The sequence below is a fragment of the Tyto alba genome, unplaced genomic scaffold (assembly GCF_018691265.1).
Source record: "Tyto alba isolate M040663 unplaced genomic scaffold, T.alba_DEE_v4.0 Super-Scaffold_9, whole genome shotgun sequence".
Classification (NCBI taxonomy): Eukaryota; Metazoa; Chordata; class Aves; order Strigiformes; family Tytonidae; genus Tyto; species Tyto alba.
In genome coordinates this window covers 34,733,702-34,750,062 of record NW_024881330.1, presented here as the reverse complement: position 1 = coordinate 34,750,062, position 16,361 = coordinate 34,733,702, and the positions used below count along the sequence as shown (strand labels likewise).

General features: G+C 35.7%; 1 protein-coding gene across 2 annotated transcripts in view; it reads right to left on the bottom strand.

The window, feature by feature from the left end:
- Nucleotides 1-12,679: 12,679 nt before the first annotated feature.
- UBE2W (ubiquitin conjugating enzyme E2 W) overlaps nucleotides 12,680-16,361 on the bottom strand; it is a 33,841-nt gene continuing 30,159 nt past the window's right edge. For both annotated transcript variants that reach the window (XM_033007936.2, XM_042786064.1), the window contains exon 6: nucleotides 12,680-15,597. In XM_033007936.2, the coding sequence (XP_032863827.2) occupies nucleotides 15,584-15,597 (14 nt within the window). In that variant the 3' untranslated portion in view covers nucleotides 12,680-15,583. The remainder of the gene's footprint in view (nucleotides 15,598-16,361) is intronic.

The window sequence follows — 16,361 nt, the reverse complement described above, 5'->3', positions numbered from 1 at the left end:
TTTTTTTGGTGTTTTGTTTTGGTTTTGGAATCCCTATTTGCGTGCCCTCCCAACCAACGCCAGTCCCCTTGTTCTGCCATCGTCAAATATTTACCTTGTTGCCATCTTTCAGCTTTGTGCATGTCCCCCACAGAAGCCAAAATGGGACAGAAGAAATACAGAAAGCCAAGCACTGCAAAGCCAGATTTGGAGATATGCAAAAGTGAGATTAAAGGCAAAAAAGGTTCTCGATGTCTTCCTTTAAATTCGAAATTAATAGAATAAAAGGAGGGGAAATCTCAGAAATTAATTTCTGGCCATCTTTAGCACTAAAAATAGAACATTCAAATTCTTTATCTCAAAGTAGTCAAAAGTTCATTGTTCATTTAAAAAAAAAATACAAAACACACACACACAAAAAAACACCAAACAAACAAACAAACAAAAAAAAATCTTCCCACTTTAGTCCACAATCCACTTCATACAGATTGTAAAAGTCTGCTTTCTCAATTGGCTTAAGTAATTACTTGCCATGTAAGACAAACCAGGAATTTTTAAATCCATGACAAAGCCAGGTAGAAGCATCATAACTTGAAGCAATGACTTTCCTACCTGATTTGCAAGACTGCAGTAGTAAAACTCTTCAAGCTTAGAACAAAACCAGACTGGGGGGAGGGAGCAAAGATTCCTGTATCTTTTTTACTAGGCAACTGGATTTTAATGATAGCTATGGGAGTTAGAACACGAGATACAGCAAATGTAATTTAAAAAACAATAGATCTTTAAAGTCAGGATCAGAATGAATCCAGAGTTCATATTCCCTCCAGTTATTCCATAGATTCATCTCTTTTTTTTTAAAATCATGATTTGAAACCAAGTGGTGGATTAGTATGAAAATGGAACAAAAAGGAAGAGATGTAGCCTGACAGGATGCCCAAGCGCTCATGACATAGACATGCTCTAATAGCACATAGCTCAGGTGAATTTCAGTAATTTACACACCAAATAGGTGTAATGACAGCAGCAGGGCGGTATTATGAGTACCTAAGTGATAGCAGGGTTTTATTCATACTAACAGAACATGAATATGACATTTACCCCTTGTTTAAACACACTTTGGAAACTCAGCATTTGCTAAGGCAGTTTTATACGTACCCTGTATTCAGCCATGGTAGCTTGCCATCCTCCCCTTCTCATTCCTCTGTTGTTTAGTTTTCTGTTTCTGAGATTCCTTGCCCCTTCATTTCATTTAAGAATTGAGCACAGAAGTACACAGTATAATACAATTTCTTATGTAATTCGGCAATGGAAAATAACACAAGTACTTTTCATAAGGCTACTACAAGGTTTTGCGTAAGCAAAGTTCATTCAGATGCTGAATCATGATGATGCCTATAAAAGTTTGTGGGTATGTTTTGTTTTTGTTTTTTTAAGTTTGTTGTTGGTTTTCTTTAAATTTATTTACATCAAATTTTACTTTTTAATTTACTTCCTGTTAGTAGTTTGAAGAATAACCCTGCAGTATAGCATATAGTTAGTACTGGTGTACCCAGCAGGAAAACACATTCAATGAATGTCAGCATAAGGTTACAAGGGAGGTTTTCTGAACTTTCTGCAATAGATAAGTGTAATTCCAACAGGCGTCTAAAATGTCCACTATGTGCTATTATTTCAATACGTAACATTTTTAGAATAATGCTATTGCTACACAGCTAAAAGCTTAGTTTAAAAACATATCTTGAAGGGTATCTATCAACTCTGAAGAGTTTCATATCTTAATACGCATTCTGTGCTGCAAACAGCATATAGCTGAAAGAAAACTAAACACAAAAGAACAAATTTTATCTGAAAACTTACCATATTTTAAACACAGAGATGATTTCCGGATCTAATTTTGTCCAGTAGAACAAAGGATCAAATATTTTACAATAATTTTAAGTCCATGATAGTGTTTTGCTTTTTATTACATTTCCTACATGATTAGAGCTTTACATATATGAACAATTAAGTTGCATTACTAGCCACTCTTTAGATTTACTGTACCTTTACGGGGTTTTTTTCTCCTGCTGTTGAGATATGGAATAAAGGCTAATCAGTACCTCCAATGAGAGTAGCTTAATAGATCCTAAAAACTTATTTTGAAAATAAGAGATGCATAGTTTATATATATTCATCCACTCTGCTGCATTAGTACACAATGGGAGTGTCATGACTTGCCCAACAATCTAGTTTCAGTAGGGAAGCTGTTAATAGGAGTGATTAATTCAGTATGTAGTTTGAAAACAAGAAAAAAAAAAGCCACACTAATGCCTAAATGCCTACACAAATGCCTAAGTGGGGGAAAGGGTACAGAGCAATTTCATTTGGTCTGTATACACAAGTACAGTACACTTGGCCTTATAATTTTTATCTCAGATTCAGAGAAAATAAATTGGCTCTTTCAAGCTGACTTGCAAAAAATTTAAAATATTTTAATTTTTACTGATAAATTCTATTATTATAATTGTAATTTTTTTAAAAAAAGTCCTCAAGAAATGACTTTCCACATCTCAATACACACTGGGGCAACAAAACTAAACAAACAGAACTAAAAAATTCCTAAGGGAAACGCACAGTGATGTATTTAACATGGAGGAGATTGACAGAACCACAGAAGCAGGAGCCGTCTTTTAATCAGTACATTAGAAACAGAAAGATTTGTTGGAAAGGATCTCTGAAGGTCATCTGCTCCACCATTCTCCCTGCCCCCTCGAAGCACGACCAACTTTAAAGCTGGATCCGACTTTGGAGTTAGCAGGTTGCTCGGTTTAGTTTTGACAGTTTACAAGGATAGAAATTTTACAACCTCTTCCAGCAATCTGTTCCAGAGTTTGATAAAGTTTTGTTTTAGCTGTAACACACTTGGATGATATTTTTATACTAAAGTTGAAAAAGTAATTAAGCTAATAGAGTGCTCAAACCAATAGGAAGTAGATAATGCATTACTTTAGTCATAGTCATTCAACTGAATGAAAGCCTCTAATAGCTTAATACCAGAAGAATGGGTCACAATTATTTTTTTAATAATATTTTTTCTGATAACTAAAAGCTATTAGAAAATCAAAAGCCAGGAGTTTGGGATTATATTTGAATAAAAACCAGGACTACTAATAAACCTTAGTGTAATCAGACTGCTGCTCTCCCCAATTACAGGTGCAGAATTGTGACTATGAAAGCAGATTGTTGACTACAGTGCATGTCATACAAGTGACTAAAACAATTTATCACTATGTCATACACAGAATGAGACATGAACAAACCAAGACACAAACTTACATGTAAATACTATACGGTTTTCTCAGGTAATGGAAAGAATTTATTCTTTACTCTCCACTGAAGACTCAGGAGCACCAAACTGACAACTCACATAACACATTTGATTTTACGATTCACATCTAAAATGAGAGATCTCTAAATCAGATGAATCACACAATCACATAAAGAATCTAAATTAAGTGAACTAGAACTTGAGCTTATCAGCATGTGTTCAACTTTTCCCATCACTTCAAAATATTGTTAGTAATAAGGACATTGTGCAGCCTCATGGTCCTCATCATCTTTAGCAAGTATTTTTTTTTTTTAAATCACCAAAGTGAATCCAACCAAAATAATGTGCTGATTTTGCAACTACCAGCTTACCCTTGTGACAAGAGACCTAGATTTATCTAAGCCAGTTCATTTGTTGGCCCACTGACCCAAATTCAGATTGCTTTGCAGGTAGAATTGTATTCGTTTGTAATTATTTGCTCCCATTGCTCTCGTACATTAATGCTACTAGTACTAAAGCTTTGTCTAAGTAAAAGCTTTACCCTTTTAATAATGACAGTGAAATTTAAAAATTATACTGGCAAATTATTTCATAGTATATAGTAGGAGTTATATTATACATTCCGAAAACTTCACATTATTCAATATCCTTGTTCATGTATGCAAAACTGCATGAAAGCTAGGCCAAAATCTCTGATTTTAATTTGTACATTTGTTTTGGGTTATAATGACATGACTGGTTTTGTCTCAGCCATTTCCATCATTTTACACTTATTTTCAACACAAGGAACTGTAAGATCTCTCTGTACAGTCATCCCACCTTCTTACAACTAAAGAAAATGTTATCATGCATAATTATGCCTAACTAGCATGCACAGTAACTGTATAAACTTGGTGTGTATATATGCACAGTTACTTAATACACGCAAGTTCACCATCTATGTTGAATGCAGGGAAATTCTCAATTTTCCTATGTGTTTTCCAGATTCAGAAAAACCTAGGTTTGAACTGTTCCTGTAAAACACAGATCACAGAATTTTAGAAAAAAAACTCCAGATAATTCAGGTCAAATCTCATGACTACAGTCTGATGAATTGGGAACAAATAATAACAGAACTAACAACCTGAAGATCATGGCGTATTGGTCTTCCATTACGAAGGACACAATCAGACCTTCAGGAACAGCCCACTTCTGCGTTACTGGGCTTTGCTCAGAGGAGAAGTATGGGAAAGCCAAAGTTTAATTACAGGCCAGAGAAGCAATAGAATCTATAAAACTAAATTCCTGTTTACGAGCCTGGTGTTTTTTTGTTGTTGTTGTTGTTGTTTGGGTTTTGCTTTACTGATAGCATTCTGACTACATAAAAAGGCCTTCAAACAAGTCCAGACAGGATGCTATTTTAATTGACAGTGCTGTATGAGGGCATTGAGCCCACCTTGAAGTGCTCTGGACTCCAATTAGTGTCTCTCACTGCCGCCACAGATTAGAGCAGCACACTTCAAACACAACCGAAGCTACACCAGTAACAGCACTGGTCTGTCTGTACATCGGCGTCAATACTAAGGTACCTTACTGGCACAGTCACGCTCGTGAGGGATTGTACCTAATCACACCTATAGACAACTTTACAAGTAGCAGACTGCAGTGGACGAGGTCACAGAGAAAGCAGGGATCAGGCCTTTTAAATCCTGCAGTTAAGGCCAGTGCTGCACACGAAAATTAAGTATGTCACTCATCGTCAAACACATTTTAGTTACTGGCATTACATTTACCCAATACAGTTCAGTAGATGTGAAAGGACACAACTAGTCTGGAGAAAATTGAACCAGTAGAAAGGTGCTTTCCATTTTGCATAGTTCATTTGCTTTTCCACCCGGCTATGTAAGTTACACTGCTACAAAACATGTTGTATGCTTCACTAACAATCTTATATTCTCTACCACACCAGGGTAGTTAAGGCAAACAAAGCCTAACCCTCCTAAAGTACTCCTTTTGTTGAGGGACGGTGGAAAAACTCTGCAACAAGTTGAAAAGGACTTGTACTTCTACCATTTTGTAGGAGTAAAAAGATTACTTAAGACACATGGGCAAGATTCTAAATTTATACAGTAAATTAGACCTATATTAAATTAGTAAGTTTTTAAATGATTATTCTCTTGGAACAAGGACTATCTTAGATATACATGGAATTAAACAGCAAGCAGAAACGAGAATTCTCTGTACACAGCATTATGCAGATTCCTCATACAGAAAAAAGGTTTCCACCCACTACCAGGAAAAAAAAAAAAAGCTTCAGAAGTTACTAGTATTGTAAACCCGAATCAGTAAATGACATAAAGGGCTTATCATAGTCAATAGGAACAACACTAAAGCATTGCCTGCACGTGTTCATAAGGATAGAATCTCATGACTGGAAACACTAAAAGCAGGGACAACTGGGTGCAGCACTGTCACTGAAATGATGTTTGTTTTTAGAGGATTACTGATACCTCCAGTTTGCCATTCGTACTACCTCCTGCCAGCACACGCTAGCTTCAGCCTCAGTTGGCTCAGTTTTTTTAAGTGAGCAACTAGATGTGTGTTACTTCCAGGGACAGCAGCAAAATGCAGCTTCAAAACATGTGAAGTGTTACTGAATAAACAGTAGGTATTACATCAGTTGAAAATACAGAATCTATGCATTTTACACCTACATCAAATTAAATTTAACTACTCTGTTTCACCTAAAAGTAGCCATTTCTAAGTCAGTTTATCACACAAGAAGTTTGCTGTATATTATATGCATCTTACAGCAAATAGCACTATAACTTTTTCACAGGACAACAGTGAATTAATAGTGTAACAGTGTATTCTGAAAGAGAGACAAATCATATTTATGTTAGATTAATTTGGTTGATGCTCTTTGGCTTCAGATGATTTCATAATCCTTTCAAAAGTAAGTGTCTAACACTTAGTAAAGTTTTTTGGGGGGGACTCCTAATAGAATTAAAAATTACTGGCAGTAATGAATTACAAATATTGTCATGCATGTAATCTGACAAAAATAGCTAGACTAAATTCTACTGCTATTAAGGTGTAATACAATTGACAGTATATTTTACAGCAGTCCAAACTTCCTTTTTTAAATGAACAGTCAGCACAACATTCTCCCATTAATAAAAACCAACCAAACTTATCTTGCATGGTCACCGAATCATCAGTTTGCAATTATGTGCTAGCTATGCCAGGGCAATGGGAGTTTGGGGGTTATAGTTCTAGGAAATTTTGAGAATTGATGCAAATGCACTAACTGGATGTTTCTACTAAAATGTTGCTGTATAGTACTTCACTGAGCCAGCCCTTTCCGGCCCATCCAATAATTCACCTAGTTTTGATGGTTGAATGTTGCTGAATTTGACAACTTAAGCAAGTGTAAACCCCCACATAATTTGAGAAGTTCAGTGTTCATTTAGCAAGAGAATAGTACCAATCTACTACCCGAACAGCGATTAAAAATGCTTTAAAAGGAAATGTCCAACAGAGATGTACATTCCTCAGTTTCTCTGGAAATTTAAACATGTGCAGTGACTACATGCCTATGTTAGAACAACATCACCATGCCTGAAAATGTTTTGATCCTTCAAAGCCATATTAAGACCAAACATAAGCAATCTATATAAAGCACTGCATCTTTACAGATAGATGAAAACCACCCCAAGATTTTCAAATCCATTTCCTCACTACACTTACAGTTCACTGTGGAACTCAGTGTATTATTGGTTTATATATACATTTGATGAAAGGAAAAAATTAAGCAGAAAAAACACCTCTAGATAATAAAATCCAAATTTGGAGGGACGCAACCTGTTTCTGCTTCAAGAGAGAAGCTAGAAAATTCTCACTTTTCTCCAGATTATTTTCAATTCCTTATCTTTACTTTTAAGAAAGCAAAGAATGAAAATGTAAAAGTTGATGGAAACCTGCACTTTTAAATGAAAAACTAAAAATAATGTCCTTGATATATTTTACCTTCCTTGATATAACAACACACATATCAAGATGGATATACTCTAAAAATCAACCCAGATTAATGCGTGGCCTAAGCAAGATTTATTAACCATTTTTAGTATGTACCTACACATAAAACTACTGTGGAGACCAAAACCAAGCAATAAAGCTCTATGACAGAAAGAGGCAGACCACCCAGGACTCCTTCCCAGAGGCCGAATCCTGCAATAATACTTTGTAAATATAAGAATTAAATAAATGCTTTAATCTTGTGACTAACTCCTAACAGTGACAGGATCCTTTACTCCAAATCAAGCAAGGTGCATTAACAGCTGCCTTGAAATGCACAGAAAGACATCTGACCACAAAACAGTATGGAATTGTCTTGTGCAAAGACCACCACAGAACTTCCAATTAGATCTCTGGTTTACTCCAAAGAAAGCTCTGAGACATTACACATGAGGTGCAGGGAGGGATGATCCAGACTGGGCTGGCTGGCACAAGGCTGTCATACTTACCCAGGTACATCCAATAGTGGATAAAAACTTTAGATGGATTTACATTTCAGAAATCATTCAGGAAGAATCATAAGGCTTATGGCCCTGCATGCTACAGTTACGAATGTAAGGAAAATTCTGGGTGAAATGACAATTCCCATCAAATGGTAAACCTTTATAAATTTCACTTTCAAAGAGTGTTGCACAGAAATGACTTTTAAAAGAACCCAAAGCATTGTAAAGTATCTGATGAAGAAACTACAGAAGTAGATGACATTTAGATGAGCGTAAGAACTATTCAGAGAAGTTTTTATAGAAAAGAATCACAAGCTTTTCTATATGACATTCCCTAGTAGCACCTGAGATACCAGAAGACATGAGTAACATCTACATAGGATTTAGTCTATTCCTAAAGAAAGGAGGGAAGCTGACAGTAGGAACTTTCAGAATTACAAAAACACACAGTGAAGTACCATACCAGGTCTATATTTTAACTGCAAGACTTCAGAATCTCTTGTCAGGCACAGTAAGAAGTCTACTTTGCTCAGTTTACCTGGGTTTCTGGAAAAATTATTGCAACAGCAAAAAGAATCCTGTTACCTCAGTTCACGGAGAGGCCTATCCATCCTCCGAGTTGTAAAGTTTGATTGGACCGGTGGTTTTTCTTAGTATAGCGTATCCCAACAAACTCTGATATTGGTTTTCATACAGACCTTGATTGTTCAGATGTATCATGACCATAGTTGCACTGCATTTGCCCTCTTCTACTTTTGGAGAACTTTGCAACATAAGAATTACAGCTTGGTGCAATTGCTATTGTCCTCTTTAAAAAAAAAAAACAAACAAACAAACAAAAAAAAAAAAAACACAAAAAACCAAACCAAAAAAAGCAGAACAAAACCACAAACCCCAAACAAACAAACAAACACACACAAAAAAAATTCCAAAAAACCCACTCAACCACCAGCCACTGATTCTTGAGAATCTTCAGAAATCTATCAAATTTAACCTTCAAAAACTGGTTGCTGCCCCTCTCATTTCTCCCTCCCACCCCACTTTGTGAGCATACCTCATCTCTATAAGACATCCTCATTGTGTTAGTCAAAACAACTGGCAGGAGCATTTGGAATATCATTCTCAACACAGGATTGTCTGGACTATCCCTTGTTTAAGGAAGCCCAAGTCACCTGCTACCCCAGCATGACGCTTAAGACAGAAGTTACTGCTTGGGGCATATGACAATGCACAGATACACAAGACTAGTCCAAAACTCAGTGTGATACAAAACAATAGTGCCAGGTGATGCCCCCAATTTTTTTTTCCCCTGTAAACTCAAATCCTTATGCAAATCAAGACTTCATGTTCAATACACTCTAAGTCATCTAGAGATTGGATGTTTGTCTTTGTGACTCATTAACTTAGTGATGTACACTTCCTACACTGCTACTTTCAAAGTACTAATCTTCAATAAATTTTCTACACCAAATAAATAAAGGTGTACTTTATTTTGTGGTTGTGAAATATAGCTACCAATGTTTTCTGTATACATATGGACAATTTAAGAGAAAGATAGTCAAGCTATTCATACTTCGTCACCGGTCAGAATAACAGCTGTTACACATTCTTTACTGACCCAGCACAAATCATAAATTGAGATCAAAACCATCAAATTTCATCCATCTTTTGAACAAGATCTTCAGAGTAAGGGGTGAGACAAGGAACACTGAGGTTTGTCTTGAAAACCTCCTACCACAGTGCAAGAGTCCTATTCTTTAAACACACAATAGACAAATGTGATGTGTATGAGACTCCTGTCTCAAGTGTTTTCTATATTAGAAGATGACTAACACATTTGGCTTTCTATTTAAACTCAAGAACACTTGATTTGTTACATAATGAATGCCTTCCTTTTGGAATATAACTGTATTTCTGAGCAGCTTCACTGAATCTGTAACTCTATTTGATTAAGGTTTGACAAGGTTGGTGTGATAAAAACTTAACCAAAAATATCCACACAGAACCATGCTAGCAGGCTTGTTATTAAAAAAAAAAAAAAACAAAAAACAAAAAACCAAACCCAAAAAGCCAACCAAAAAAATCCCAGGCACAGAAAGTCAAGGCATCTAAGTAGAGAGGTAACAGATCACCTGAAGGCTTTGGAACAACTTCAGAATTTTTATTAGAAAACAGAGTTACAACGGATAGGAGAATCCCCCCTGCCACAGATTCTCACAGGTAGTCCAGACCTCCAGCTTTCAGGCTTCTCATAGCACATAGCTTCTGCATAAAACAAGGTTTCTAGTACTTCACATTATGCCGGAAAGTCTAAAGATACGAATCAGGTTTCAGCCATCACCTACCGAACCCCAGATGCACAATCCTTTCCATTTCTTACACTAGCTCTGAAACTCCTGATTATGCAGCAAGCTGATTCAATTTGCTAATTGAGAAGATTTTCACTTTTTCTGCTCAAATGAGTTTCCTACTGGTTTAATACACTAAATCATCTCAGTGCAGACTCAGACAATAAAACTAGACCCAAGGTAGGAATGCGAATCATGGGGCTGGAAAGGAAGGAGGAGTACAAATTCCTCCTTTTCAGTGGCAGCAAACTAAGAGAAGACACTGAATAGCAGGAACTCTGCTTGATTTTATCTTTAAGGATAAAATGTCCCGGAGAACTGCATAAGTACCATCGAGATAACAGTCCAGAGAAAGGGCCCAGAAGGTTCATCTGAACAGATTTAACCCTGAACTACTTGGCAGAAAGCACTCCAAAGGGCTCCAAGAGAATAGGTTTCCATCTGCTGAAGAAAATACATAAGTTCTAAGGTTTTATCATGGATATTTTAAATACCAAAAGACAGACCAGCATGAGGGAAGCAACTGTGGTCAGTGTTACAGGATTTCATATCGTAACATCCTTCTTTGAGGCTATCATTATGGTTTTCAGTTATTCACTGGATTCCTATTCCAGAAAAGTAGATTTTTTTTTTTTTTTTTTCTGGTAAGCAGCTCTTTTACCTGCACAAGTCGAGAGAAACATAACACTTCAGATGACAAAGTTACACTTGGCAGGTAGCATGTATGTAAACTGAAGTGGGTTAAATACAATCTAGCCTGCTATCACTGACACACACCTTAAGAGTTCCTGTGGAGTATTATACTAAAAAGACTGTGGACAGAGGCTTACAAATCTGATCTCCACACTGATATCATATGCTGCGTGATCAACTGATTTTCCATTTACTTTCTGTTTTTCAAATACAAAATAATTATCTGAATGAAACCTACACAGGTTTCTAAGGAAGCCACTTCATGACAGCAATTACTTTGGAACTATGAAGGTAGTGAAAATGCTCTTGCTTGGTAATTTAAAAAACTCTCACTTTAAGTAGCTCCGGAGAGAATTTTTTGAATTGATTCAACTGCTCAAAACCTCTCAAAATCTAGAGGGAAACCAAAATATGGCAAGTGAATAGAATATCCTGAATTGCTGTTACCAGTAAAATGAAGTAAAAGCAGTGACTAAGTATTTTCAAATTTGTATTTCTGAATTATATTTTAATATAGTAAAAGAAGGCTCATGGTGTTTCTACTCTTACAATTTTATTAAGGTATTTTAAAGCCTGATGGTTTGAAAAGTTCATAGAAGCCCTGGAAACAATAGGCCAACAAGTACCTGGCACACAAACCAAATCCCAAGTCTCTCTTTCCCACCCTGCTCTGTAGCTGCGGATGAAGATAGGGTATCACTAAGGCAGCTTAATTCCCTTATCTGGTTCAACACTCAACTAACTGTTCAGCTACCACTGGTTATGAGACCAAATCCAAACAGGATTGAGTGATTTGGATTAAAAGTAACAGGTTCTTAAAGAAAGTTCATTCAAACCTATTTTTTTTTTAAATGATCAGAATTTGTGAGTGTGCAAGCACAACATAATGCTGAGTTGCTTTACCAGAAGAGGGTAAAACTATACTGACTTCCTCCCAAAGCTAGAAATTATATAGATGCACCATTGTAAAGCTTTTAACATTAACAGGATGTGTTCTAAGAAACACGAGTACCACAGGTGGTTTTTTCCCCCCTTCTGCTTTTAAAATATTCTTTTTAATAAACATTTACACATACAAGAAAAAAAAAAATCACCAAGAACAGGACTGGAAAGTCTTATTGCCAACTATATTTATACCTTTCACGACAGACATTTGTTTAATCTGCTCTTTAAAATTTGATTACCGACATGTAAATTTTATGGTCTCCTTAGACTGTAACTTTAAAACCTGAGATGTGAACTGTAAACTTTCAAATGAAGTAATAATTAAAAAACAAACAATCAGAATGGTATTCACAACATATACGAATTTTAAAACTTAATTTTTCATAAAAAATGGGGGGTTTTAGGTATGAAAGGGCTTTATGTTTTCCAAAACAGAAGCCATCATCTGTTGAATAAAAAATTGTACAAAACCAAAAGCAATTATTGATATGAGGCAGTAGAAGTTTCATTTAACACTCCGGACATATGCTAACAAAGTAATGGAAACTCTCTTCCCACCACTGCAAGCAAACAAGAATCCTGCATCTGAAACTCCCCACTCAATATCTGAAGTGTTTGTCAAACAGCAAAGAACTATGATAAGGAACTATTTGATCACCTAGGAGAAATTAAAGCATCAGTGATTTTTTTTTTTTTTTTAAAGAAACTATTTCCTTCAGCCATTACAACAGATGCCCTCTGGAGAAAAGAGGAAACACCTCACTATTATCCAAATTCCTCCCTTCGTATCCATGACAGCATTCTGGAATTACCGAGAGCTTTGTCTCAAGAGTAGCTGAAAGTAAGGAACAGTGCTTCTGCACTCCACCATGAAAAGGTCCACACGTATTTCCATTCAAGGGTAGTAATCTATTTTAAAACAAGAATTTATTGTGTTATAGTATAAAGACACTAAACACAAAACAAAGTGTTTAACAACATGAACATTGACACAAAATAAAAGCAAGATCTTCTCAAGCCAATTCTGTAACCATTTCATGTGTGAAATTCCAAGTGAAAGTTACATACACAGGGTCACCCTACAGAAAGGATGGCAACACCTTCATCTAATTCAAGCCCTGTCTCAGGACATCATAGCACAGTCAGAATAGTTGCATTATTTTGAGGGCTTGAGTGGTATACAGGCTTTGTCTTGGCCCCCTGTATAGAGGTGAACTTACCCACAGATCTACAAGAGAACCAATGGAGGCATTTCTACTGTAAACTAAAAGACCTGAGGTACATTCTCTTCTAATCTACCTTGCATTTTTTTGATCTAAGTATATTATTGGGGTGGGTGGTATTAAAGAGCAGCATAAATCTGATTATTTAACTTTGTTGTAGTCCATGTGATAGCATAAATCAATAAAACATATAATGCTTTGCACCACAACACCCATCTTCAACAAAATACATACAGTTTGTCATAAAGCTTCTCTGAAACCATGTATTGTAGCATGGCAAGCCACCACATGAAGAGATACATGAATCGGAGATGTACTTGAACCGTTTCTTCAGAGACATTACCTTGTGTCACAATCAGGCCTCTTTCCTGCAGACTATTTGATAGGATCCATTATGTGAACCATTCGTACATGAATTTCTCAAAGATGTGTCAATTGTTTCAATCAATATAGAGCAGTTAACGTGAATATACAGATTACGTATTAGATTACTGCTCTTTCCTGTGAGCTATTTCAAAAAATAACCAGTTTGATTCACTCACAACAATAACATTTTGCTAAACAAAAGGTTAGGAGCAGAACCATTTCATTTGCTTGAAATTATTATTTTTGGCTCTTAAAAGAAACTGAATTCGATGTTTAAAAGGCTCATTGTGAAAATATATACACACATCAAGTTTATATCCAAAGCTAGATTTTACCATTGTGTTTTAAAGGCCAAGAGATATTTTCAATACAGTAGAAAAAATAGCAATTCCTGAAGTATATATTGTAGCCTCACTTCACTGGCAATATCCATAATTCAGTTGCTGTACAATATACTTCTCTGAAGCAAATCCATCTAAACTCTATCCACCCTGAGTTAAACATCTACACTTTTTTTAAAATGTTTTAAACATTAGGTAACAGAGAAGTATGTACAAGGCTATAAAACTTGTCAGTTATACAGCAGTAAGAAAAAAAAAAATCAGTATTTTCAGCCAATTTTCTGTTTGTTATTGTAGTTATTCATTTCGGGCTGGGTTTGGGGTGGTTTTTTTTGGCTTTTGTTTGTTTATAAATCAAGTATTTACTTGATTTAGATATTCGTGCATTAATCTCTTGAATTTTTAATTTTTTTTTTTTTGAATGCAACAATAAGGCAACAGTAAAAAAAAGTTATAGAAATTTTGCATATGTGTAAAGGTATTAAGTTTATAAAAGTGCTTCCTAAAAAGACAACCTAATTGCAGTATCAAAATAGTACTGAGTGGTGAGAACAACTATAATTTCAATAAATGTTGCTCCACAGAAAAATGTCAATCTGATTTTAGGCTTTTTCCCCCTTTTTGGTGAAGTAAAAGCCTGCAAAAAAAAAATTAGTATGGCTGCATGGGACAAGCTAGTTAAGAAAATATTCTTTAGTCTAAACTTAAATAAGAAGGTCCACACTTTTTTGTCAAAACATTAAGCCTCTGTCAAAAATGTATTTTTTTTTTCTTTTTATAGTACAGGATTAAAAGACAAGATGATGCTTACAAGATAAAGAAATAATTTACATGAAAATATCTTCTGACAAAGCTTTTCAATCAAAATATTGTTTTGTAACATTCAAACATGACATACAACAACAAAAGAAACAGTGAATGCAAACAAAAAAATGTTATATGGATTGCTTTCAAACACATAAATAAATGAAATATTGGTGTAGGCAGTAGGGCTCATGCTGATGGCTAGCAGGAAATAACAGTGTGCAATCTATTTGGAAAAAGCTCTAAAGTACAAACTACAAGCCCAATTACGGACTGCAGCAAGTTCAGTTATATCACTGCCATCCTCTCCTATGTCCAAAATAAATTCTTGATTAAATCACTCATACCCTAAATTACTCATACCTTTGCTTCAGAGATATGAATAACTATATACAAAAAGTAGTTTTATTTCACCATAGGGATAACATTGTACCTCTCTGCCAATGTCACTTGAAAAACCTTCTATGTCAAAACAATTTGACAGCAGATAAACAATTTAATAAATATGCAATGATCTTATTACAGTCCTTCAGCTAAGCATGTTACCTCATGCTGCTAGTTTTGTGATCACAGTGCATAGAATCCAAATATAAAAGAATGGGGAGGCTTTGAAGGTAATGGTAGATCCCTTGCTTATAATCCAAATATATTCGAAACTTTCCTAAGCTCTGTCATGCATCAATCTTTTTTGTGGCAGGAGCAAAACCTTTCCCTGGTACAATGTCCATTGCCGGCAATGGATGCACCAAAACCGCCAAGGAGCTCAGTGTTATTGCACAATATATGAAGACCTGGAATTCTTCCAAAAGCTTAAAATAAAAATAATGGAATTATTCTGACACTTCTGGACACCTGCATTAATACTGTATGACTAATAAAAGCATGTCAGTTGCATGGACTGAACCAGCGATCAACATGCGCCCAGAATGCACACTAGTAAAAATGCAGTCAAAGGAAGTAGTCTTCATTGCCTATAGGTCACTTCCAGTCAAAGGTTAAAGTTCAAAGACTGAATGATCAAAGTGCTCATTTTCTCAGTAGGACTATCTTCTGCTACGAGGATCACAAAATGGTGGCATCAACATGTGTCATCTTTAAAATAAAAGAAGAGCATTTATGGAATACATATAAACATTCTAGGTCCAACTTAGCAAGGTGCTGTGCGCAGAAACAATTCCTAGCATAGACAGTAACATGCAGTGGAAATGCACCGATTGCAGAATCCTGCAGCTTTGTTCAGTAATGACTCAGGGGAAAAAAAAAAGAAGAGAATATCAAACACAAAGCTTCCAAAATACACATACACCCCACCCCCCCCCCCCCCCCAAGGATCTTAGTATTGGCAAATATTCCATTAAAAGGACAGTAATTTCCACACTTGATACTCAGAAAGCCACTCATCAGGAAAATGAAAGACCAGATATGCTGAACGTTTTGCCTCCTTGGTGTACAGCAGGTCCACACCAGTTATCAAATTGAGAAATCCTTTTATAAGGAATATGTAGTGATAAGAGCTGGCAGACCGGGCTTCTGGTGCATTCCCAACCCTTGTTGAGGGTAAATGTATATTCATTTATTTCTCATGAACCAACACAAACTAGAGTTGACACAATTATGCAAAGTAATAAGTTACTATAAGAATCCTAAAATCTTAAACCTGAAAATAACTTGCATTCACTAAATCTTAGATACTGTGATTGGACAGAACATATTACAAAAAAGTGTGTTCTATGCCAATCTTTTCTGCGTTATGCTTAATGTTAAAGTAAATATTTATCTCTGAAAGCTCTCCCTTTTAAACGTCCTCTTCCACATATTAACCTGCAGTATATTTGCATCCGGGAACAGTAAACACT